The following is a 24,823-nucleotide window of genomic DNA, read 5'->3' as shown; positions in this document are numbered from 1 at the left end:
GAGGTGCAGGCAGCGCGGGGTCTCCAGGACAGCCTCGCACGGGCTGCTGTACAGGACCCAACTACAGGCAGGAAACAGGAGACTTCCGTTTTGCCTGATTGAAATCTGTGCCCCATCTGTGTGTTTATCGACATGTACTTTCGTGAAGGGTGAAGTTTTCGGGCGATGTGCTCAGAAAGGATTTCACTTTGTGTTCGTGCAGTGTAATCAAACATGCTGATTTCACGTGGAACAACGAATCCCTCATGCGCTGCTGAGTGTCTCAGTGTGTTTCCTTGTGCTTAAAGCTGATTTTTACTCAACAAAATAATATATTTGAATAATAAATATTTATATATTTAATATAACGTTGCTTCCTGGGCGTTTGAACCTGTTGTCTGTGGCTACTGGGTGCCACATGATGTTAAAAACGTTAAGAATATACCTGAAAAGGTTGGTGAACAATCAGGTCTTATGTGGGGTGTCTGGAATCACTAGAGGAGTCTTGAGCACATGTTGAATACGTTTCTGATTAGCTATGGGGACAAACGTGTACACAGTACCTAAAACAAAAGGCTTTTTAAGTCTTTGTGGCTCTGAAACCCCCCAGCACCGTATCTAATTAGACAATTAGACATCCAAGAACTAACAGACAGCAGTTTGCCTGGTAGAAACCACTGCTCTAAGCAAAACTTGCACCCAGATCCAAAGCTGAAGCTGGGATCTGGAACAATGTAGGCTGTCCCCATAAATCATAGGTAATAGGGACCTTTTTAGACTGTATGACTTTTGTAAGATTGTGCATCCCCAGCCTCTTATATCATGAGTCAAATATGGTGACAATAGTGTCATGTTTTGGGAATGCTTTACTGATCATCACCCGAGGGAAACATATAGGAAAAGTCTCCTTTTCAGGCAGGAGGGGACCCCTAAACCTAATTTACCTTGGCTACATCACAGTTTCTGGTGGGGACAGATGTATAGGCTACATTTCGTTCACCGTTTTGTTTGACTTCTTCACATATAAATATAGTGTGCATATAAACTGTTGTAACTGCTGCAAAGATTCATATGCAGCAGTTAATAAGCATCCTGAGAGAAAATAAAGACCTCTTACTCTACTCCTACAACTGTCTTCTACTGTCAACTGTCATTGATGATACGAATAATAATTATATGATATATAACCTTAACAGGACAACTTAAATAATGTAGGCTACAGTATTATGCACAGCAAGAAGGTTCTGGGTTTGAACTTCTGTGTGGACTTGGGACGTGGCTTTTCTCCGGGTAAACATGCAGGGTTAGGTTAACTGGCGACCAGTAGGTGTAAACCTAAATAGTTTGATGTGTCAGCCCTGGGATTAACTGGCGACCTGTCAACTGGGATTGGCTCCAGCACCTCGCAACCTTTCAAAGTAGCCTATATTGTGTAGTTCATTGCCATGTGGCATTCGTGCATTCCTTTATAAATAATAAAAGAGTCAGCTAGATTTGACCAGCATATTATTTTGTACAGGCCATCAGTTTATCACAAGATGCCTTCAGGTGTTGTCAGAAACATTGCCGCTGTGTTTTGGCGATTCAAATACTACATAGTTAACTGAGAAGTTGTTGTTTGGCAATATATTAAAATGATTACTATGTACAATCGTAATTTGGAGCGTAGAATGGATACCATTTGGCTGGTACGTGACAGTTAGTGAATTAAACCCCAATCACTTTTCAACACTTAAATACAACTACACTACCTCGGTTGGTGTTTGAACTGATTCGATTCTAAACCCAATTAACAACATCAGAAAACACGTTCATCTTCTGTTTTTTAATTAATTGCCATCTGAGAACAATTGCGGTGGATATTATTAAAGATACTCTATTGCACGGGAAAGATGGATGCTGGAGCTTACGAAGAGTACCTGAACGCAGCAGTAGTGTTTCCACTGCTCCCGTGTCACGTGACAGAGGTGGTGGTTACTTTGCTGCTGGTTATGTGACAAGGCAAACCAAACCCGCTGCTACTAGCACTGGTTAGCAAGTTTGTTGACTTTCGCATTTCCTCGTTCTTCCTCAAAATCAGAGCAGTGACACGAAAATGGACAATAGCGGGAAAGAAAAGGAAGCAATGGCTTTAGTGGCCGAGGCTGAAAAGAAAATGAAATCATCGCAGTCGTTTTTCGGAGCGATGTTTGGGTGAGTATGTCAGTTAGCTAGCTACTGTTTAGCTAATTTTGTCAAGCTACGGGCCAAGTAAGCGGAAGGTGGCCAGCTGACCGGTAACCACCAGATCTGAAGGCAGGACAAAAACGTCCTTAATTTACTCTCTTAAATACTCTCTTAATTTGTCGCTGCTACACGGGGCTGCTTTGTATCTAACTTAACTTGTTGTGGTCAGTGTTATGCAAGTCTGGTCAACGCTGCAGTTTAGCTATATACGTAGCGTTATCTCCCTTCAGATCACTGCTGAACACATGAAATTGAGTACACATGAGTATTATTAAATCCAAACATATAGCTGTATGCAGCAGGAAACGAGGCTCAAATACACAATGCCAATTACTACAATGTCTTATTAAGGATTGCTTTATTATTATGTCAAGTGCTGATGAGGTTGTAATCAAAGATGAGTCGCGTAATATTTCAAGTGATCCACACAAATATTTGCTGCATTGTTGTTGCTATAGCGTCAGCTACTGGGGAAAATGTGCAAATCACATGCCCATTACATTTGTTCGCAGTAACATAGGAAGGGATTTGAGAGTTGTATCAGATTTAGTAAGATAGTAAGGAAAATAAGCCACCGTCCACCAACGCAGCTGAGCATGTATATAACATAAAGTTATTGAAGTGGGTGACTATTTAACTCAGAAACTTACATGCATGCCCATGGGCCAGATATTGTTAATGTAAACAACAGCAGTGTGGTAAAGCTTGAAGATGCAAGTGTCACTATTATTGACAGGAATTTACAACACAATAAAACAATGTGTTCATTTTGTCACGATATGATTCCCCCTGAAAATGTTAGAAATAACAATAATATTGAATTATTGTCCAGCCTAGTGATATCCTTACAGTATCAATATATAGTTGTTGCACTCTAAACTATTACCTGATATTTGTCAATATCACCAGCAGTAGTCTGTATGAGTCTTGTTTAACTAAGCACATGTACTGTTACACAGGGGTTCCTCCAAGATGGAAGAGGCCTGTGACATGTATGTGAGGGCAGCCAACATGTACAAAATGGCCAAAAATTGGTGTGGTAAGAATAATTAATTATTACAGGTTGAATGAACAAGTGTAATGATTGCCTTTTTTAGGTCTGTAAAGACTGTAAATTCTCTAACATGCAACATTTTCTTTTCAGCTGCAGGAAATGCATTCTCCCAAGCTGCTCGCCTTCACCTCCAGATGCAGAGCAAACACGATGCAGCGACTAACTTCATAGATGCTGGAAATGCATTCAAAAAAGCAGATCCACAGGGTAATCATTACTCATCACGACCCTCTGGATATATGATGCTGAAGCTCACTTGTAATGCCCGTTTTACAAGCTGCTGTACCTGTTCCAGTGGACCATGTACCTAAAGCCAGTGTCAACTAATGTCATTACGATCTTTCAGACGAGGAACTTTAACAGCATTATTCACAGCTCTTCCTTTAGCAAATGGGAATGTGGGCAAATTAATGTTTTGCAGCGGAGAAAAGTGTAAATGAATAATGACATCAAGCCCAGTGATTACCATCTTTTAGGCACAGGAACATTGTTAAACGGGGTCTCGCCTTGAACCTTGCACTTCTCTCAATTGGTTACTTGTAATTTTGTTTATCTCAAAGTTTATTCCTACGTTGTTCTTTTATTGATGTGAATTCATTGAATAATTGCAGTGGTGTGTCATGTATCTAAATATGATTGTTTTTCTCAACAGAGGCCATAAACTGCCTAAACCGAGCTATTGAGATATACACTGACATGGTGAGTCTATGGACAAGGAACTCTTCATAGTGTCTTTTAAATTATTGAATTTTCAATGTTTAGAATCTAAATTACTTATGTAACATGTAACTCCTCCTGTTGATTTCTTTCATTTTTTTTTGGTTTTAGGGACGCTTCACCATCGCAGCCAAACATCACATCACCATTGCTGAAATATATGAGACAGAGCTGGTGGACATCGACAAGGTCAGATTAAATATCTGTGTTTCATGTTTTATTATGGGCAGATTCTGGCATGGGAAAGCTCTGTTTACACCTTATGTCCAATTTCCATTTCAGGCTATTGCTCATTATGAACAGGCAGCAGATTATTACAAAGGTGAAGAATCCACCAGGTGACTAATTTAAATGAGCAATATTTTCTCTTGTTTGCTTTTAGGGTGTGATGTTTTATAAGCTTGTATATTTCTATTTTTTTTTTTCATTTAGTTTGTTTCTAATTACTGCAATTTCTTTTCATTTTACATCTTTGTTTTGTGATTGTGCATTGACGTTACTTGGTGGTCTTTGACTCTTGAATTCTGTGAATACATGTGGACTGAGAAGCTTCTTGATTTTCCTTTTCAGTTCAGCAAACAAGTGCCTTCTGAAAGTAGCCACCTACGCTGCTCAGCTGGAGCAGTACCCAAAAGCGATTGAGATCTATGAACAGGTGAGATAATGCTCACCAGCCTTTATCTCAACATCAGTCGCTTCAGGAGCTGTAGTAACAAACATGAATTATACTTTGTGATTTTAGGTTGGGACCCACGCAATGGACAGTACACTCCTGAAATACAGTGCCAAGGATCACTTCTTTAAGGCAGCACTCTGTCACTTCTGTGTAGACATGCTGAATGCAAAAGTAAGTCGTAACACAGAACTTGTGTCCATCTACAGAAAGTGTAACACGAGCCACTGTCCTAATATTCATCCTCTTGTCACCCAGCTTGCTGTGCAGAAGTACGAAGAAATGTTTCCGGCCTTTTCAGACTCTCGAGAATGCAAGCTGTTGAAGGTAGGCTTTGGTGTTATTTTGATTCTACTATCCTTAAACAAAAATAATTTAAAAATCCTCTAGATATAGAGAGGCAAGGCTGATGGAGAGCATTTTAACTCAACAGACTGCCCAGATAAACCTTATAACTGGCCAACTGTTGCAACATTTCACCCCCCAGCATCATATAACAAAAGCACCAGTCAGCTTTCATACAGTTCAGGCCCACCCCCAACAATTCTGATTGGAGTAAGAAAGTCATGCTGGTGTTTAAACACTGTAGAAGTGATAATCAAGTTTGTAATGCTTACAAGCATGCAGACAGTGTATAATAGCCTGTTGTTTTGGCATCTCAGTTGAAAATATTTCTGCATTATTTTGTTAACCCCCAGAGTGTATTTTTGTCAACAGGCAGCCTTTCTGATTATTGTATAAAATGTTTTTATCTAACCAGAAACTTCTAGATGCCTATGAAGAACAGAATGTGGATGCCTATACTGACTCGGTGAGTGGACAGTTTTCTTTCAGCAGAATAAAAGCATGTAGTCAAGGAATAAAAGCTAAGGAAAACATAGTCTTTATAGATACATAGTGGTCCTCTTTATAACTAATTTGCGTCAGAATGTCAGATAAAGCTTTCTTGTCTCTGAAAGATTAATATCTATTTCTTGACACAAACTGTTCAAGTCAACAAGCAGGCGTGTGTATGTTCAAAACAAACCAAAACCCAGAATGCCGAAATACAGGACTGGACCAATCATTTTGGTAATATTTACTATTCATTTCTCAGGTCAAGGAATACGACACCATTTCACGGTTGGACCAGTGGCTCACCACCATGCTTCTCCGCATCAAGAAAACCATACAGGAGGATGAGAGCGACCTTCGCTGACTTCCCTCAAGCCCTCAACAACCTGACTTGCATCCTTCTTTTTGCCTTGAGCCTCTCACTTCCATTCTAGCAGCAACCTTAATTTTTGACCCTTATAGCCCTTTATATTCCATCACAGATAGAATGTGTTGCTTTCCTACCCTCTGCAGTATTTCTCCATTTTAATCCGCTCCACTCAATTCTCCAAAAAAATATTGTCTTTATAAGTATGAACACTATTTTCCTGAGTGCCCACTGCATACAGTATGTTAGTTGTATATTATTTTGATACAGGTGTTGGCCCAACATTAGTTAAAATATTCATAATGGGCTGCAAGACCAAATATTCATACCAACACACTTATATAATAAATGTTTTATTTGATTTTTCTTGTTATATAATGGATGAGAGGATGCCAATTTACCAACACTTTACAAACGATTTACAAAGTATATTTTCCAGAATTTAAATAAAGCTAACTGACCAACCTGCCAGTATAGATTAAAGGGCAAACATTGGTTTTTGGTACTTTTGAGTGCTTGAGTGTACTGTAGGTCATATCAGGGCGCCTCTGATTAAACAGCACTTCATCTCAGCTGCAGAGCTCCTCTCCAAGCAGAGAGGCCAAGAGTTTCTGAGGTTATTCCACTGCAAATACCCCCTCTGCCTTATACTGGGAAGTTCTCAGGATGTGAACAGTTCGATTTGATGAAAGAAAGAAAATTCATGCTTTTAGAAGCGTAATCAATTAATTTGCTAATTGTTTTTTGTTTTGTTTTTTTTCCATTTAAAGTGCTTTTATTCCACAAAAGAAGGTAAAATTAGCCCATTACCTTTGTGAACATTTGCATGGTTTGGTATGGATGAGGAAAGTAGAGCAGCCGTTTTCCACTGTATAGGAGTTATTTCTCAAGTGTTTTTTCGTCATTGTCTGGTTTGTGTTCTTTCTGTCATAACTTAGCAGGCTGAAAAAAGGCCTGCACGAGATGCAATACATTGAAGAAAAAAAAAAGGAGCTTTACTGATCTGAACACTGTGCTCGTGTACCTTCCTAATGATGTTGTCAATAGACAATTGATCTTAAATAATTTGTACATCAGTGATGTTTTTTCCTGTCAAACGTTTGAATAAACCTGTGTCAGACGCACAGCACCTGGGCGTGGCCTCCACCTGCCTGCTCTGCAGTGTGAAGTGATCACCTGGTCTCATGCACACACCTGCACGTGCATGCGCTCACACCGCTGCCCCAGTTCCGTTAAAGACAAATATGCGGTTGGAAATTGAATGATACGGTTTTGTGCACCTGTCCACCTGTCGCGAGGATCTGCAGCCTCCTGGATACTAACTTCCTCTTCTGCCGCTGAGCCTCAGGACGTGTGCGTCCTTCTTGTTTTTAGTAAGTATTTTACAAAACTTGAGTGTTGTTGACTTTTTCGACTCCAGTTTAAAGGTCACACCTGTCGCGTCGGTGTCGTAGTAACTCGGTGTGGCGGTCTGTGAACTCCAGGCAGTTTTATCGAATTTTAATCGAGTTTTACTCGAAGGAAATCGATTAAAAAAAAAAAACTAACGCATTTCAATGGCCTACAACATGGCAAAGATGCAATGTAGGTATCCATATGCATGACATGCTTCCGTCCTGTGCTTAAAGTCCGAGACTTCAGGTGTGTTTTTCATTTACTATGATCCTGTTTAATCAGTGAGGCCCTTCAGGACGCCTCTCCTTTTGTTGTTGGTTCAAAGCGGGTTTGCTCCTAATTAAACACTGGAGAGAAGGGTGTGTTGAGCTGCTTCCCACGAGAGTACAGCTGCAAGCTATTTTTTCTCCATAACCACATCACCTGCGGCTTTTCTTTAAATGAAGTAACAGATCTACACTTCAACTGTAGCAGATCATTTTTATTTACGTAGCGCTGGGGCTTTTCTTTATAGTATTATAGTATTTATGCTCTGCCAGCCCACTAAACAACAACACATTGAAACAGTGACATCAATTTGTTGTTTATAGGGCATGTTGTCGACTTGGAGATCCTCTTTTCTCAGCATTTGAAAATGTGCTAAATGTCAGAGGGGGAGAATATAAAAGCAACCATACCCTCATTTACTTGTGGGTTTGAGAAAATGACAGAAACATCCTGCAACAATTTGCATTAAATATTATACTAATTGAAGATAATCGTTAATTTCCATTGAGGTTCAAGGCTGTGAATGATGAGTGAGTGATTTTATTTACATCAAGGTGACCTGTCACCTGTTCTGTCAGCAGGTACATCCAGAGTGTCACCTGCTGGCAGAGTCTATGTAACCTGAAGACAATAACACACCAGGTCCCGGGACCATCTCCCCTGAAAGATGATCCATTTCTAGGAACAACACACCACACAGCTTGGTTTACTTACCTCGAGCCAATGAGACGTATTCAGACATCATTCAGTGCTATGGTTCTCCTCGTCACTTTATTTCTGATCTTCCTCTACTCGACCATACACCTAGAGACGACCTACAGTCGCAAGGCTGGACCGGAGGATCTCCTAGAGCATCCCAGCCTCCAGGTCCATGACAGTGATGGGAAAACACAATCCTCCAGGCAGGACAGCTTCACCACGCCTCAACCTGATGTCCACAATGTGTCTGTTTCTGATGGTTTCAGACAGACCATCCCTCAAAATAGAGCGTACTGGAACCGTCTGCTGTACTCGGCCCTCAGGAATCTGAACAAGGGAGTAAATCCTTTCAGGCATGACTCCGATTGGTCTTGCTGCAGGGAGACACATCAAGAGCTTCTGCAAACCAATGTGCACGACTTCACCTCCTACCCTGTCTTATTCCAGGACTTTTTGCAGGGTATGAACTGCAAGTCCCCTCCGGTCCTGATCAATCAACCCAACAAGTGCATCCCCGCTGAAGGGGAGGGAGACAACCAGACCTTCCTGTTTTTTGCCATCAAGTCAGCTCCTGGAAACTTTGATCGGAGACAGGCGGTGCGGGATACCTGGGGGCGAGAGGGGGTGTATCAGAATGGACAGAGAGTGCGCACAGTGTTTCTCCTGGGTAGCTCCCCGCTGGATGACCCTGACCTCACCCCACTGCTGTCATTTGAAGCAAGACACTTTGGGGACCTCCTGCAGTGGGACTTCCATGAATCCCTCTTGAACTTGACACTCAAAATGAACATGCTCTTCCAGTGGACACTGAAAAACTGTCCTCATGTCTCCTTCGTCTTTAGTGGGGATGATGATGTATTTGTCAACACACCAGCATTACTCAGCTACCTGCAGTCTCTGGAGCCTTCGAAGGCCTCTCAGTTGTATGTTGGACATGTCATAAGCACAGCAAATCCCCTCAGAGACCCTAACAGCAAATACTACATTCCTCTGAGCTTTTATGACGGCCCATACCCAGCTTATGCTGGTGGAGGAGGTTTTATCATCTCTGGAGCGTTGCTGCAACCCCTATATTCAGTTTCACGTGTCATTCCTTTCTTCCCCATCGACGACGTCTACACTGGGATGTGCTCTAAGGCTCTGGGAGTTTCTCCTGAGGCACACGCAGGCTTTCAGACCTTTGACGTCAAGGAGCAGGACCGGGAGAATCTGTGTGTACATAAAGATCTTATTCTGATTCACCAACGCTCCCCACAGCAGATGGAGAAGCTGTGGAGGGGCATTCACAGCCCATTGTTGACTTGTTGAACAGGACTGGTCATGTCATGGCCTACCTGCTTCCATCATTGTCCCATTTCAAGAAGATGCACCCGACGGTATTGTAATTGTGTTTTGTACTGTCCACTGTTAACATCTTACAGGGACTGAAACTTGTAGCTTGAAGACTAGTTGCAGTAAAGCAACTAGTGTAAACAGGACTGGGTGTCATGGGACGACAAGCTGAGGACGCTTTTAGCATTTTTGGTATGAACACTTTTTAGATGTAATTTACCAAATTTAATCATTTTCCTATTGAATTGAATTTTAATTAAATAAAGAGAATTGAGACAATTGAATGTTTCATCATTTATTTTCCACACAACAAAACGAAGGGTGTACAGATGTGTGTAACAGCATACAAACCCATCTAAAATTTGGGTGTATACTAAAAACCATTAAAATAGTAAAGTTGTTTAACACCAGTTAAATCAGTCATCTCAATGATACACAAGGAAACCTGCTAAATACCATAATCACCGAAGAGGACAGTTAAAGAGAGGGAACATACACCAGGGGTACACTTCCACCATTTATTGCTTGTTTTGTTTCTTTTGTATGCATACTTCATTCAAACCGCACCAGCTGTTTTTTGCTGCACTAAAAAAAAAAAGAACATTAGTGACCTTGGAATTGGTGTGAAACAAAAGAGGAGCTTTACTAATCACAGTAAATCTATTAACTTAAGGCACCAAACCCAGAGGCATGAAGTACAATCTTTTTGAAAGCACAATCTCTCCCTCTGTTGTGCAGAAAGAAACAACACATCTTATCAAAACTATATTTGTATGAATACAGTAAAAGGTGCGCAACAGTTTATCCCAGTCTCTATCCTCACCCACTCCCACATTTAGTCACCAAATCACAACCCGCTTCATCCCGTTAGCGCAGTTATTTATCATACTGGTCAAGCGGGTAGTGCTCTTTGTACTGCTGCACGTGCCTCCACAGGGATTCTCTCTGCTTGTTCAGATTGGGCGTCATCTCCTGGTACACATCAGTAAACAGCAGTTCGGGATTGGGCTTCAGGCGTTTCTCGGCCCTCTCGAACGCCTCCATCACCGTCTTGCGGGACTGCTTCCGCCAGCTCCTCTCGTCGTCCTCGCTCCACCAGTCACGGGCCGTCATGTAATGTCTCAGCCTGGAGATGGGATGGTCCTGCTTGTCCCAGTAGTTCACCTCGTCCACCGAGCGGTAAGCTGAGCTGTCGTCACTGGTGCTGTGGTGGCCAATTCTGAAGAGTGAACAGAATTACTTTTCTTTAGTGAGCGTTCCATACTTCAAATACTGTCACCCCCATCCATTGACTACCACATCAGATATACATCACACATACATCATACGTCTGATCTTTATTTGTCCAGGTGTTTACTTCCTGGTTATTAGTTTCTTTCTTTTTTTTGTTCCTCATGATTTAACTTATTTAACTTCTTTTTTCAGTTGGAGCTGAAGATAAGTTTTAATATGGAAAAAATTTGGGGTTGTAGTGGTGAAGTAAGCTTACCAGACCTCTCTAGCCCGCTCCTCATTTCTGCCAGAGGCTACAGTAGTCATCACTAGGGTAATGTAGGCACCAGGCCCCAGCCTTAATTTGACCCAATTATGTTGCAAAAATGACACGTATCTAATAACCACAGTAATAACCAAGCTTCATAATGATAAAATCAGTCAGGATGTAGAGCTGTAAATCCAGATGTCCTCAGTCTGAAAATGCAGCATGGTCACAAATCATTCAAACATCAACTAACCTGTAGGTCATTGCCTCAATGAGGAAAGGCTGGTTCTCAGCCACAGCCCTGCGGCGCGCCTCCTTTGTAGCATTGTACACAGCAAACACATCGTTACCGTCGACACGGATGGACAGCATGCCATAACCCGGACCACGAGCAGCTGTTCAGTCAGAGAAAGAATGAAACGTGTTCAGCTGCTGAGGATTTCAAATCAGATACTGCAGATAACCACATCAAGGCTTCTTACCAATGCCGTCACCCCTGTACTGCTCGTTGGTGGGGGTAGAGATGGCGTAGCCGTTGTTGCGACAGAAGAATATCATTGGGCACTCGAGGGTGGCAGAGAAGTTGAAGCCGGCGTGTGCGTCCCCTTCGCTGGCTGCTCCCTCTCCGAAGTAACAGATTACGGCACGGTTCATGTTTTCTCTCTTGACTGCATATGCAGCTCCAGCCGCTGAAACACACACATCAGGCATGAATATATATATTTACAGGTGTATGCATGTACTTACAGACTGGTGAGGTTACCGCACAGGCTGATAGATAGACGGATGATACCAAAGCTTGTTTCACTCCTGTGAAGCGCACTGATTTGTTTGTGTTGGAGCTTGTGTAAAGCTGAAGAATACCACATACCACAGTCACTGGTGCTTCATTTGTGTAATAAAAGTAATAGGCTAATTAAATGAATATCATATTGTGACTCATATGAAATGTAAATAAGTTAAAATGCATGAGCCCGCAGTGACACTGGGCCTGAATTACACCAAAAAGGTATATCAATATTTCATGTCAGCAAAAATATTTGATATCTAGGTTTTTTGGACAATGCATTTATCAACTATTGTAGTGTAACACACTGCACAATGTACAACAAAAGTATTACAAATTTAACAATAACATGCAGGCTTCTTGGACTTTAACTACACACAAGACTAAAACTATTAAAACCAGAGAGGTGTTGTGGTGGTCCAGCTCTCGTCTTGAAGGGCTGCTGTTTTACAAGCCACCAGATGTCACAGCTCTGGCTGTGTTTGAAGCCCAAAAGCTTCAGAAGGCTTCACGTGCCCATCACTACACGCTGGTCATACAGCTCACCCTGAGGAATCTGAGTGGCCAGAGGAGAGGAGATGGTGACAAAGTTCAGATCTCTGGAGCCATAGTGGACAGGCATCTGCCGACCTTTGCCGAGGTCATCAGCGTTGGCGTAACACTGAGCCATGAACAAATCCAGAGGAAAACCACGGTACATCAGCACTCCTGCAGGGCCGCATAAGAATTATAACACTGTTACTCACAAGACAAGAAAACCTGGGCAATTGATGATCATTATTAGGGCTGTAACTAACGATTATTTTCATTATCGATTAATCTGCAGATTATTTTCATAATTATTCGATTAATTGTTTAGTCTAAAAAAGCTCATCACAATTTCCCAAAATGACGTCTTCAAATTGCTTCTTTCGTCCAACTAACAGTCCATAACCCAAAGACTCATCATTTATATTCATAAATAGATAGAAAAAGCAGCAAATCCTTACAGTTAAGAAGCTGGAACCAGCAAATGTTTGACATTTTTGCTCGAAATATGACAAACGATTAATCGATTATCAGTATAATAGTTGGCAATTAACTTAAAGGAGGGTTAAGATTGTTAGCTTAGCTCTGCTGGCTATATTTTCCTTCCAAGAAACAAGGATTTCTGGATGGTTGAGTATTTGAAGCTTGTTCTAAAATCCAATTGCTACTGAAAGCATCACTGCTGGTGTAATGGACTATAATACAGTCAAATGAAATGTGATCTACAAGATAAGATAATCCTTTATTAATCCCTCACCTGGGAAATTTATAAAAGTAAAGACTTAGTGATTTTTCTGTATGACTGATGCAGTTGACATGGGTGTGTCATTGACTGAATGAGGTAGTGTTTGCATCATGATCAGTCATGTGATTATTGGGCACCAAAGTGAGCAATGGCACATCTGTTGAACTAAAACTGCCTAACAAGCTTGGAGCAGAGCTTTTGGTTTTGACATTATATCACTACTGATATATATACTGATTAATCATCTTACAATGTGTGTTCCCTCTTGGTATCTGACGAAAGAAAGGATAGCCAATTATCATGACAACTACAACAAAGATGAGATGTAAAGATTAAAGTTAAGGTAAGTAAACTGCTATCAAAAGTTAAAAAAGTAACCCTATATCTAAAAGAGAACTATGTCAGGAAAATTTAACTAAAACCACATACTGTCTGATCCTTACCAGCTTCTCTGTATTGACCGAACACCAGGTCGTTTGGGTCAAGAGCAGCAGCACTGCCAATATGTGTCCCCTCCTCACCATAGTTGGTCATGTAGAAGGAGATCCGACCCTGAAACAGACACAAATGAACACACCTTTACAATATTCTTCGGCTGTTCCGTGATGAAACCAGGAAACACCAGAGATAAAAGGTACCTGTCTCTGAGACTCATAAAGAATGCGGTCCATTGTGTTCAGCAGAGTCATCTTCTGATAAAAGTTCAAAACTGTCTCTTTGGAAAGCTGAGTGGGGAAGAAACACACCAGACAACCAACAAATTAACTTTGGCCCAATAAAGTGAGTCAGGGGTGGCGATCATAGTGCCATTTTTAATAAACAGGGATGTAGGGGGGCTGACTGTACCTGAGGGTCTTCAGAGGGGTTGATGATATTGCCCTGCCTGTCCATCACCCGGTACACTGGGATCCCGGAGATGACATTAGGCTGGATGAACTCAAGCTGATCCACAAACTCAGCTGAGGCTCCAGGGAACTGTGGCTTTTCCAGTGATGAGTCAAAGGGCTGCTGCCGCTGCACGGCCTGAAAGATTGAATACAAGCATTATTTATTAATAACGTCACTGTGGCTGTGGCAAAGGAAGGCCCTCTCTAAAACAGACACCACAAAGGGGGACTCATCTTTCTCTTAATGATGTTGAAAGAAAAAACTCTGCAGCTCCTCTGATGAGACTGAATGGGAAACTGACTTTTTGCATGATGTCATACTACAAAAGGTGATTTTACTGGAATATGGCCACATTTCCTGTTTTAAAAACTTGCACAACAGTTGATTGTTCTGTGATTTAATATGTTTAAGCATTTAACATGATAATGGGATGTTATCCTAATCCCATACTAACACTTTTCAAAAATATAATAATAATAATAATATAACAATAAGTACCATGTCTTCTGACGGTGTCCCTGGAGCTGTCACATTTGCCATTTGTCTAGCTCTTTCAGCATCCACAAACTCAATTTTAGCCTTAATGTTGACATTTCTTATACTGCTATTTTTATACAATATGGAAGTGGTACACAGGTTTGATTTTAATATTTAAATGTTTTTGACTTTTTAAAATGTATTTATTGATAAACCAGATTGCAACTGCAAATGTCCTGAATTATCACACAGAGACACTACAGATATGATTCAATACACATTTGTAGGAATGGATAGTAAGAGAAACATATTTTATCTTTAAACGATTTGCCATTGTTACCTATACAATGAAAAGATCAATTTTTGTGACTATCAGGCATAGAGACACCAGACTGACAGTACAGCCGAGACACAAGTAACGGCGACGGGAGCCGACAACAACATTTTTAATGTTACTTTCTCTCCACATCACATTCGTTTGAATAAAAGATGTTTCTACTTCAAGTTGAACTTGAGGACGGATGTTTTCTCCTCACGCCCCCTTGTTCGACCAATGGGAATGTAGCTAGCTAAAACTTTAGCCAGCTAGCTAGCGACCGAAGCTTCAGAGTCACAACAACAAATACAAGGTGCAGATGTGCCACTCAAGCGGTTCATTATATATTTTTTTAACATTCATATTAACAAACATGTGGCACATTTAGTTTGACTCCATGAGACACCGTTTGAAAATCGCTCTATAGTTAAGGGTACGTTAGTTTCTGCAAGGTTGTGAGCTAAGCTAGCTGGCTCACAAGTCATCGCGATAACTGAAATGAAGCAACGCGTTCTTGAGAATCCGAACTCCAACCATCTCTATCCGAACCTGAACATAACAATATTCAACTTTATACCTACACTTAACCATCTAGTGGCTGATAATATAACTTGCCATCGCAAGTTTTGATTTTATGCCTAAATTAACCTTTCGGTGCGCCAGGCCAAAATCAGACCACTTCTACCGACAACCCTGTGGGATTCATTCGCTAAAGCGACCTTTCATGTTACTGAGCTAACGCTAGCTATCTAGGTTGGCAGAACAATAACTTACAGCACATTTGAACTTACACTGACTCTGAAGGCTCTGTGTTGAAGCAGCCTCGATGCCTTCAATCCTGCTGTCTGGCGAACAGCATGGAAACATACTCCATACATTTTGTTCATACTCCTCACAGCCGCCATCTGGACAGTCGTCGGTCGTGTGATTTAACCGGAACCGCGCTATCTTGTCAGGAATGTTAAACTCTACACTTACAGGTGTGCGACAGGGCCGGCTAACAACAAGCGTTTGATCGCCTTCCAGTCTGCAGCAGCCCATCCACAATCACGTTTGCCAGGACGAACAGCTACATACAACAGTGTCAAGTCGGCCACAACAATCTTGACATCCGGTCAAACCTTCAAACTAAAACTCAGTGACCAAAAGCACCACAATTAAAATAGGGTGCAATCTGTATCCAGCGGGGGAATCGATTTATGTTAGACACCAATGATCATTTATTCATAATCATAGTGCTTCCCTGCATCCAATAGCCTCTCGTGTTTTGAGGCATTTATCATAACTCTGTAATAAAGCAGATAACTTCCGGTGTAATCATTCTCGGCAAATCAACGAATCATTTGGTACCTGAAGCCGTCAATCGCGTTTTCTGTTTAATGCATCTGACGACCTTTTCCGCATTGCTTTGTCTCCTACAAAGACACAATTCATCCACTGACCTTGTTCAAATTCTAAAAAGAAACAAGAACAGCAAGAACATCCTGCAGTGATACTGAATATACAACATGTCTTCAATGTTCCTCCGATTGGCCTCAATAGCTTGGGCTGCCCAGTTTTCTTACTTGTGTTACATTTTACAGTCGTCACTTTCCTCACAGGGCTGCTCTAATTATTCTGCAGTGGTTCATTTTTGCATTCTGTGTTTCAACAGAGCTGGATTTTATTGCTTTTCGTCCAATTATGATAGTTTGGGAAACTCACATTGGGTTGCCTGCCTTTGTTGATATGAGGTGGACAAAATAATATGTGCAACAACAAGGGTTGTCCAGAAGATGTCGCCTTTTTTGATTGTGTTCAGAGAGCTTTGTTCTTCCCGTCACTAGTTCTCAGTCTTGTTTTATCTGTTTAGTTTGCAACTTTTTCTGCTGCTGTCTTGACCGGGTCTCCCTTGCAGACTAGTCTTAAATATAGGTTAAACAACACAAACATTTAATTCATCCTGGGTCTCAAAGTGGGCCTCCAGTATTTTCAGGTTGGGAAATATCTGACTACAAGTTGGACTCTTGTCAGCTGAGACACAGAGCGACGATGTATACAGAGGCTTCATGACCCTTATGAACTCTTCTGATTTTCGGTGATCATCGTCTGAGAGCATCTCCAGCCTAGAGTGTTAATTTAAGCAAAACAATAAACTTGTTATGTCTGCACAATTAACAGCATTGAATTCTGATTTTTTTTTTTACTTTCATTACCTTTTCTTCTCAACAGATGGTTTGATCTGCATTTATGTCTCCAGTAAAGGATTCAGGCAGGCCCTTAATCTCAATCCCTACAAAAATGTCTGTGAATTACTGGTATGACTGTGTGAGTACAGACACAAATATTACTGTTCACCTATTTAATGATTATGTAACAGAAAGGGAAAAGAAGAGTATATGATATTATATCAGAGCATCAAAATGTAAGCATCTTGTCAGAAACGAGAGCTTTTAAACTGTCAGAGGAAATAACAATACATTTATTTTCAATATTTCATTCCCAGCACACACACACACACACACACACACACACACACACACACAAAGAAATACTCACCTGCCATGTTGAAAATCCCCTTTTGCTAAAGATCCATCATGACTACAGACATAGACTTGACACCGACTGTCTGTTCCAGCACCTCCATCACTCCAACAACACAGGCAGACAGAAAATAACACTTTCAGGTTATAATCTCACTGGGAAAATGTAAAAAATGTAATCCCAAACCACAGAGCATTTTGACTTCTCTCATGAAATACAAGAGCACCTTGACTGAGTTTTGGAGGAGCGTGCACAGCTGCAGACTCAGGACTATGTGGTTGTTGTAATCGTGAAGATCGTCCACTCCTGGTAACAGTAGACCATTTCACAATCTGGACACTTGTTGAAATATGTGGAATCATCTGGAAGACAAAAAATTATGTTTTAAAGGAACTGCTAAAACAAAGACTGTGGTTTAATATGTGCTTGTTTGCAGACAAACCTAGTGTTAAAGAAATGACTCTTGCTTTGTTGGTGATCAGCACCGGCTCTGTTAAGGAGACTTGACCTGGGCACACTTGGCAGACAGTTTCAGCTGGAACCAAATACTTTGAAAATTGTATTTCAGACTCAAACTGGGTGATGATTCTGGAAAAGTGGGAGGCAATTTCTTTTGGTTGTAAATGTACTTGGCCATTTTATTTAGTCCTTCATCTCTTTGTGGATACACGACTCTAGGTGAATTTTCTGTGGAGGTTTCCGCAGGTGAGTCTTCCATCAATTCAGAAACGCTCAGTGGGGCGTCTCGTTCGGCGTCTTGTTCGGCATCTGATGAAAATAACTGTTTGTTGGTTTGGAAGAGATACCACTTGGCTATGCATTTGTGCAAGCAGGAAATTATCCCTCGAGAACAATCGCAATGCCACAACCTTCCCTTGACATTGTATGTCATGAATAATCTTCCTAACTTGCTGCACTGTGACACTTTGGGCTCGAACACAGACAAATAAGGAAAGAGCAAGTAAAACAGAAATCCACAGAGCATAGATGAGGGCACTGGATATGAGGCAAATCGCTCTTCCTTCGAAAATCTGAAATGACCCTGCACCGATCTTTCTCGCACACCATTTTGTGTGTGCTGCCTGAAGTCTTTTTGATGACTTGAACTGGTATGGTGGTGGCCTTGTAAGACAAAGTCAACACACTGACTTTTAAGATGATCTTTGTCCTTCTCAGAAATTAAGTGTTTCCTGAGTTTATGTTTTCTTAGATTGTTTTTATGTAAGTATAGGTTGCACATTATTTTATTTTATTTTTCTCTGTGCTGTTCTGAATGTTTGACCTGTTTGCTTAACAGGGTCGTCTGTTAAAGTAGTTAAGGGTTGTCGGCTGAACAGGGGGGTCAGGTGGAGCAGCATGCTGGCCTGTTGTGCAGTTTGGTTTAACAGGGGGGTCAGGTGGAACAGGACAGTGGCCTGATTTGCAGTTTGGATTAACAGGCGGGTCAGATGGAGCAGGACAGTGGCCTGACGTGCAGTTTGGATTAACAGGTGGTTCGGGTGGAGCAGGATGCTGGCCTGATGTGCAGTTTGGCTGAGCAGGGGGCTCCGGAAGAGCAGGACACTGTCTGATACTAATAGTTTGCTGAAAAAGGGGGGGTGAGGTTGAGCAGGAGGATGGCACACTGGCCGACTGTGGTAACTGGCTGAGCAGGGTTGCCAGGTGGAGCAGTAGACTGGACGCCTTTCTCCTCTGCACTGCACATGGCATGAATGAATATTAAACTCTGCAAAGAAAAGACAAAATTCATGAAAGTGGGTATAATGTCACAGGGGAGCAGCTGATTAGATAAATGATCTGTATGTACTTCAGGCTCAGGTAGCATCTGGCCTCCATGTTGCAAGGCCCTTAATTCTGTGGATTTCCACATGTCCAAGCTTGTGCTAGATAAACCAAAATGTGACCTTTTGCTCTTGGAATTGAATCAATTCATTAAAAAACGTGGATAAAGACGAAAAATAAGGTGAAAATGATGATTGAGTGTATCTAAAATTAGGAGCGTTCACTACCCTCTTGTGGTCATCTTGAAGTATTGCAGCATATTAACTCAATGCGGATATGACAACCTGCTAACACTTCCGGTGGTTACTTTCAAAATATAGTGACCAAACTGAAGCGATCAGAAACTAGAGACTTCACGCATTTTCAGAGGCAGTAACACAGATACTTAAACCGATTAGTAAAATTATCTGAAGGTATCTATAAGGGTAAATCTAGGCATGACATTCTCGGGGTTATGTCATCAGTAAGGGCCCCAAAATGGCAAAACAGTTGACGTCACTCGCCCGCGACTAAATCATTTCCCACCGTAATAGCAGCACGATGGAGGTGTGCGGCTCTTCAAACGTTGCTTTGAGAGAGTTTGGTTGTGAACAGAGCTTACTGTCTCGACCTGACGGTTCAGCATCCTTCATCCAAGGTAACAACACAGAGAAATGTGACTCGGAGCCGGCTGTAAAAGGCAACTAAGAGCCGGACTCATGCTGTTGCTAGCCGACTTTATAATGAACAGCTTCAGTCAAAGCTTTTTGCTCTCTGGTCCGTCGAGTCATATGTTGGATTGTGTGCAGTTTAGCAGTAGTTCAACACTTAATTCACCCCATATTTCCCCGTTGACTCTAAATTTGGCTTAATCTCAACCAGGTACAGTAATGTTAACCTATATCTCACCGTTCATCATACTAAGTGACACAGTATTGAAGGTAACCCATGGTTAAAACCGAGTTTCTGAATTTCCTGTCCTGCTACTGCGTTCAAACATAACAAACCGTAAACAGCAGCAACTCTTTTGGTCACATTTTGTTGACTTGTATATCTATTAAATAGTTTGGTGGTGTGTTACAGAAAGTTGGAAGCAAAAAGAAGCAGACATCTATCAGGAGAGAGACATGTTTGGTGCTGCTGCAGAGACCACCACCAAGTTTTTTTTTGTTTATAAATTGGTTACCAATATAACATACTCTGTGATTGAAATCATATCATCTTCAAAACACCCATCAATGCACAATGTATCACATAACCTTTAATCAAACTTTGGCTTTCAGTGTTTTTTATAAAGTAAGAACTGAAGTCCCCTGTTTACAAAAACACATGTGGCCTGAGCATCTGTGAGAGAATTACTACCCCTGGTTTGTTTCCTCAGCGTCAGGCCTATCGTTCGTACAGTTTGGAGTTTATACACCTACGTATTATCTCTGAATGCATCCCTGTTGAGGAAGCGAAATAGCGGTTGCTAGTTCAATGTGTTCAGGGAAGATTCAGCTTTGAATGATGACATCTATTTGTAGGGAACTGATGTTATATAATTGGCCATTCTAGTTGCTTTTTCTGTAAACCTAAAAAGTGAAAAGTTTCTTTCAACATCGATCCTAAATTCCACACCTTTACATTGAAAGTGATTTGATGTTACTCCTCTTATTGTTTTTTTTCCTGTACTCGCCAACAGCTGAGACGCTCCATCTGCAGCCGACACTTTGATGATCACAGCTTCTACACTTTTCTCCCTTCTAGACTTCCTATCTATTTGTTATTGTCTGTGTTCTGTTGTTTTTCAGTTGCGCTCCGGGCAAAACATAATCTCCCCACCTGGATCAATAATGTATTTTCTGTTGAATAATGCCCTCTTCTGTTCTTATGTGAAGGAGACACAAGTGTGTTGGCTGGAGTGTACGGACCAGCTGAGGTCAAAGTCAGCAAGGAAATCTATGACCGGGCAACACTGGAGGTGTTGGTACAGCCCAAAGTGGGACTGCCAAGTAAGTGATTGTCAGCTTAATTTTTGTCAGTAAGTGATTGACAATGTGCTATAAAGCCATGCACAAAACATGTAGAATTTTACATTTGACGTAATGGTACAAACATGGAAGTATTGAATGTTGAATTTGAATATTTCACACAGTATTCACAGGATACTGTAGTTACAGTGCGTGTTGAAAAGAGCAGATATATAATATACATGAAAAGTATAAATGTATATTAAATAAATATTTATGTCAGAAATAAATGTTTCTAAGAGAAATTAGGAAATTTAAGGTGAACTTTGGGGTTTTAGGATGCTAGTAACTGTTTAGTTTTACACCTTGTCCACTTCGTGTGCTAAAGCTGTAGTACCACAACACACCACAAGGTGGAACAAGTGAGCCAGTTGGTTTCCTGTCTGAATCAAGTGTTTATCCCAACATTTATTTATGTTCCAGGTGTAAGGGAGCGATCACAGGAGCAATGTGTGCGAGAAACCTGTGAGGCATCTCTGCTCATGTCTCTTCATCCTCGCTCCTCCCTCACTCTCATCCTTCAGGTGTTACATGATGATGGTTCAGTATCCTTCAGTTAAACTCTCGGCTGCGTTGTGCCGGAAAGTTCATTTATAATCTGCGGGTAGGGCATTGAAATGGTGTCCCAGTGGTGTTTCTTGGTGAGTGTTCTTCCTTACCTGTTCCTCAGCTCTTGTCCTGCTCTTTGAATGCTGCCTGTATGGCTCTTATGGATGCAGGCCTGCCTATGAGTTGCCTGTTCTGTGGAGTGACCTGCGCCATCGACACAGACGGTCAAATCATCACAGACCCCACTGCAGCTCAGGAAAAGGTCAATCTGAGGCTCATGTGTTGTGTCGTGTGACAAAGCATCCCAAGGCACTTTAATATTGACAAGAACAGCAGTTTGTGTTGTTTGTTAAATGTGTTTAAGTCCTCAGGTGACAAAATAAATTACACATAGAAAAATGTTGATGGGGAAAAGTTGGGCACACTAAAAATGTAGCACCATTGACGACCACAATTTGACTTCACTTTTTCAAAAAGTCTGTTGTGCATCCCCAGAACATTTGCATGTCCTCTCAGTATCGTCATAATCCTCACTGAATTTGTTCATTTGTTCTCGTCTGTTTCCTCTCGCTCCAGGAAAGTCGAGCTCTGATGACCTTTGCTATTGACAGTAAAGAACGCAGAGTGATGATGTCACTAACCAAAGGATCATTTTCAGTTCATGAGGTCAGTAAATAAATGAGCAAACGTGTTTGTCTTTTTCCTGAAACACTGCAACATTGTCAAAGTGCAGTTTGTGGATGTGCCTCGTGTGTGATTTGTTGCAGCTGTGTTTGATTTCTTATGTTCTTCATCACATCTGTCATTGTTGTGTGAGCTCACTGATCTGCTTCAGGCCTGAAGATGTTTTTCGGGTTCTATCTGTAGTGATATTGCAGACGTTTCATATTTTGAGGATGGTGTTTGATTTTACAGCTGCAGCAGTGTATAGCAGTCAGTCAGAAGGCTTCAGAGAAGATCTTCCAGTTCTACAGAGACTCTGTCAGGCGGCGATACTCCAAAACCCTCTGATGAAGAAGCAGCTCTCTTTTTTTCTAGTCTTTTTTTTAACAGTGTAACAAATACTGATCAAATATATATAACCCAATAAAATATTTAGCAACCACTTTGGGCTGCCTTTGCTTCACTTCATTCGCCGTCAGCTGTTTTGTGGGTGTGGTGAGTGATTTTGGCGGCTGGTTGGACATTTGTGAGACGACCAGATTGAATTGTCAGTCAAAATAAAAGGAGGAAAAGATGTCAAACAAGTGCATTTATTGGGATTCATTGATTTTTCTTTCACTTTAATATTTACATGTAATACAAGGATGTGAACCGGATATCTCTTGCACTAATAAATCTCATTTGCCACGACCTTTGACCTTTATCGACTCACATGAGTTGTCAACTTCACTGCGTCCAGTCCAGAACCCATCTCATGACAGAGTGATCAGTCAAGGCAATCCATATTAAATGCTCCCATATGGATCACTTAGTCGTGGACAAAGGGACATTATTTCATTGACACAAATGTCCAGTGGAGACAGACGATGTTTTCAGGATTGTCAGAACTGTACGACACTGTGTGTGGACGCACAGCACATCCACAGTGAGAGCTGACGAGGGTTAAACACTGAGATATCACAGGTATGTCTACATATACACTTGTACTATTATCAGCTTAGTCTTGATACAACACTGGGGTTGCAGAAAATATTTGATTTGAGTTATTTGCAGTTCAGCTGTGGACTCTATAAAAACTATACATCAAAATAGAAAATGTCAACTTTTACCTTGCAGTCATCTTTTAAAATATTTATTTGGGACATCCCTTGCTCACTGTTTCGTTAATGGCACATTGAAGCTCAAACCAATATGGCCAGAGTTTGTTTCGTTTAATTAAAGCTGTTTTTGCAATAAATCGGGACCAAATGAAGGAAGTGACTGAAGCTTGGAGCAGGTTTGCACACGACAAACCACAAACTCGCCGTGCAGGTTTGTGTTGTGACCGAAATGGAGATTTTACTGACTCACAATGCATCACATGGCTGAGCGCTAGATGTCTCGACAGACTATTTTTTACCCCTTTGCTCATCTGAACAAAGTGTTACCGTGTTTGTTTGCTTGAGTTTAAGTAGACAATTTCATTTTCAAGTTTGTCATACTGCAAGAAGCAAGTTCCTGAAGGATTTCAGTCCTCTTTTTTTTTCTTTTTTTTTTTTTTGGAGGATAAAATAGCAGAGTAGCAGCCTGGTTGCTTCTATTAATGGAATAGCTCATAAAAGGAGCATCCTTAGAGTTTCTTCTGTATTTTTGGCACTTTTCCTTGCAGGTCTGCACCCCTCTGTCTATGTCATCATTTCCTAGCACTGTATATAGAAGCAGATCCTTTATTTCTATTTCTAGAGCTTGTGTTTCACATCACGACCTTGCATTTCATTTGAAAACTCCTGAACATCTCATGTATTCTTATTTTCTTATAGAATGGCACTATATGTATTTTTCATTGAGTTTTTTTTGTGTATTTCAACATAAATATACTTATTCAACTTGGCATAAACAAAGCAGAATCAGTCCTTTCTGCAGGTAAACAATGAGTGATGCTGAATGAAATCAGGATGGGTTGATCGATGTACATGTGCAGTGTTTCCATGTGGGTCCGTCGCTTTGGCCAGAAGAGTAGCAAGAAATTCTAGGTTATTGCTTCTGGCCCCTTATATTTGAAAAAAATAAAATAAAATAAAGCTCTGGGGCTCTAAAGCCGTCACCAGCTTTCCTCCCCACAAGCGACAGTGCTCGCTCAGGCCCACCCACAGCGAGGTCCATCAGGATTTAGCTGCTGCCACGTCCTTGCTGTGACCTTCTCATAAATCTGCAGACTCCATCGCCGTACACTGCCCTCCACTTGGCTCCTCCCAGGCAGACAAGGCCACATATCCCCTCTCTCTTCTCCGTCTGCTTCTCATTATTCATCCATGGTTATTGTGACAGTGATATCTACAGCGTTGTGATAACATCTGCATTTGTTGTCACAGTTTTTGTTTCAGTAATGCTAAACATTTGATGACGACTACAGCACAGATTCAAAGGACGGCAGGTAACTTAAGTCCTCAGGTGACAAAATAAATCACACTTGCAGACTGAATGTTCTATACGGGGTGATACTGTATAACTTCTTTTTCATTGATTTTTCTTCACGTGCGAGGAATGTCCTCATCCTATTAGAAGTGATTAT

The 24,823-nt window shown here is 41.2% G+C and overlaps 4 protein-coding genes across 6 annotated transcripts; 3 read left to right on the top strand and 1 right to left on the bottom strand.

The window, feature by feature from the left end:
• Positions 1–1,979: 1,979 nt before the first annotated feature.
• Positions 1,980–6,979, top strand: napab (N-ethylmaleimide-sensitive factor attachment protein, alpha b). 3 transcript variants are annotated; one of them, XM_070905386.1, is made up of 11 exons: positions 1,980–2,172; positions 3,165–3,239; positions 3,303–3,466; positions 3,912–3,958; positions 4,088–4,165; positions 4,259–4,314; positions 4,547–4,631; positions 4,719–4,823; positions 4,908–4,976; positions 5,410–5,460; positions 5,746–6,979. In XM_070905386.1, the coding sequence occupies exons 1-11, from the start codon at positions 2,075–2,077 to the stop codon at positions 5,845–5,847; spliced, it is 930 nt and encodes a 309-aa protein (XP_070761487.1). In that variant the 5' UTR covers positions 1,980–2,074; the 3' UTR covers positions 5,848–6,979. The 3 variants fall into 3 exon arrangements, with proteins under 3 accessions (XP_070761487.1, XP_070761488.1, XP_070761489.1); XM_070905387.1 differs by having other exon boundaries at positions 3,165–3,244; positions 3,350–3,466; XM_070905388.1 differs by lacking the exon at positions 3,303–3,466 and having other exon boundaries at positions 3,165–3,244.
• A 1,256-nt stretch (positions 6,980–8,235) lies between these two features.
• Positions 8,236–9,713, top strand: b3gnt2l (UDP-GlcNAc:betaGal beta-1,3-N-acetylglucosaminyltransferase 2, like). Its single transcript, XM_070906424.1, has one exon. The coding sequence runs from the start codon at positions 8,236–8,238 to the stop codon at positions 9,517–9,519; it is 1,284 nt and encodes a 427-aa protein (XP_070762525.1). The 3' UTR covers positions 9,520–9,713.
• A 109-nt stretch (positions 9,714–9,822) lies between these two features.
• Positions 9,823–15,828, bottom strand: bckdha (branched chain keto acid dehydrogenase E1 subunit alpha). The gene is made up of 8 exons (XM_070905861.1): positions 15,556–15,828; positions 13,930–14,106; positions 13,722–13,808; positions 13,527–13,635; positions 12,357–12,518; positions 11,506–11,712; positions 11,277–11,418; positions 9,823–10,762 (listed from the first exon to the last, which is right to left on the bottom strand). The coding sequence occupies exons 1-8, from the start codon at positions 15,667–15,669 to the stop codon at positions 10,420–10,422; spliced, it is 1,341 nt and encodes a 446-aa protein (XP_070761962.1). The 5' UTR covers positions 15,670–15,828; the 3' UTR covers positions 9,823–10,419.
• Positions 15,829–19,607: 3,779 nt separating this feature from the next.
• Positions 19,608–22,855, top strand: exosc5 (exosome component 5). Its single transcript, XM_070906381.1, has 6 exons — positions 19,608–19,706; positions 20,929–21,042; positions 21,484–21,605; positions 21,731–21,871; positions 22,186–22,275; positions 22,525–22,855. Exons 1-6 carry the CDS (start codon positions 19,610–19,612, stop codon positions 22,618–22,620), a joined length of 660 nt encoding a protein of 219 aa, XP_070762482.1. The 5' UTR covers positions 19,608–19,609; the 3' UTR covers positions 22,621–22,855.
• Positions 22,856–24,823: the final 1,968 nt, after the last annotated feature.

This window comes from Enoplosus armatus, chromosome 5 (assembly GCF_043641665.1).
Source record: "Enoplosus armatus isolate fEnoArm2 chromosome 5, fEnoArm2.hap1, whole genome shotgun sequence".
Taxonomy (NCBI): Eukaryota; Metazoa; Chordata; class Actinopteri; order Centrarchiformes; family Enoplosidae; genus Enoplosus; species Enoplosus armatus.
The sequence above is the reverse complement of the archived record's forward strand: the minus strand, read 5'-3'. Positions and strand labels throughout refer to the sequence as shown.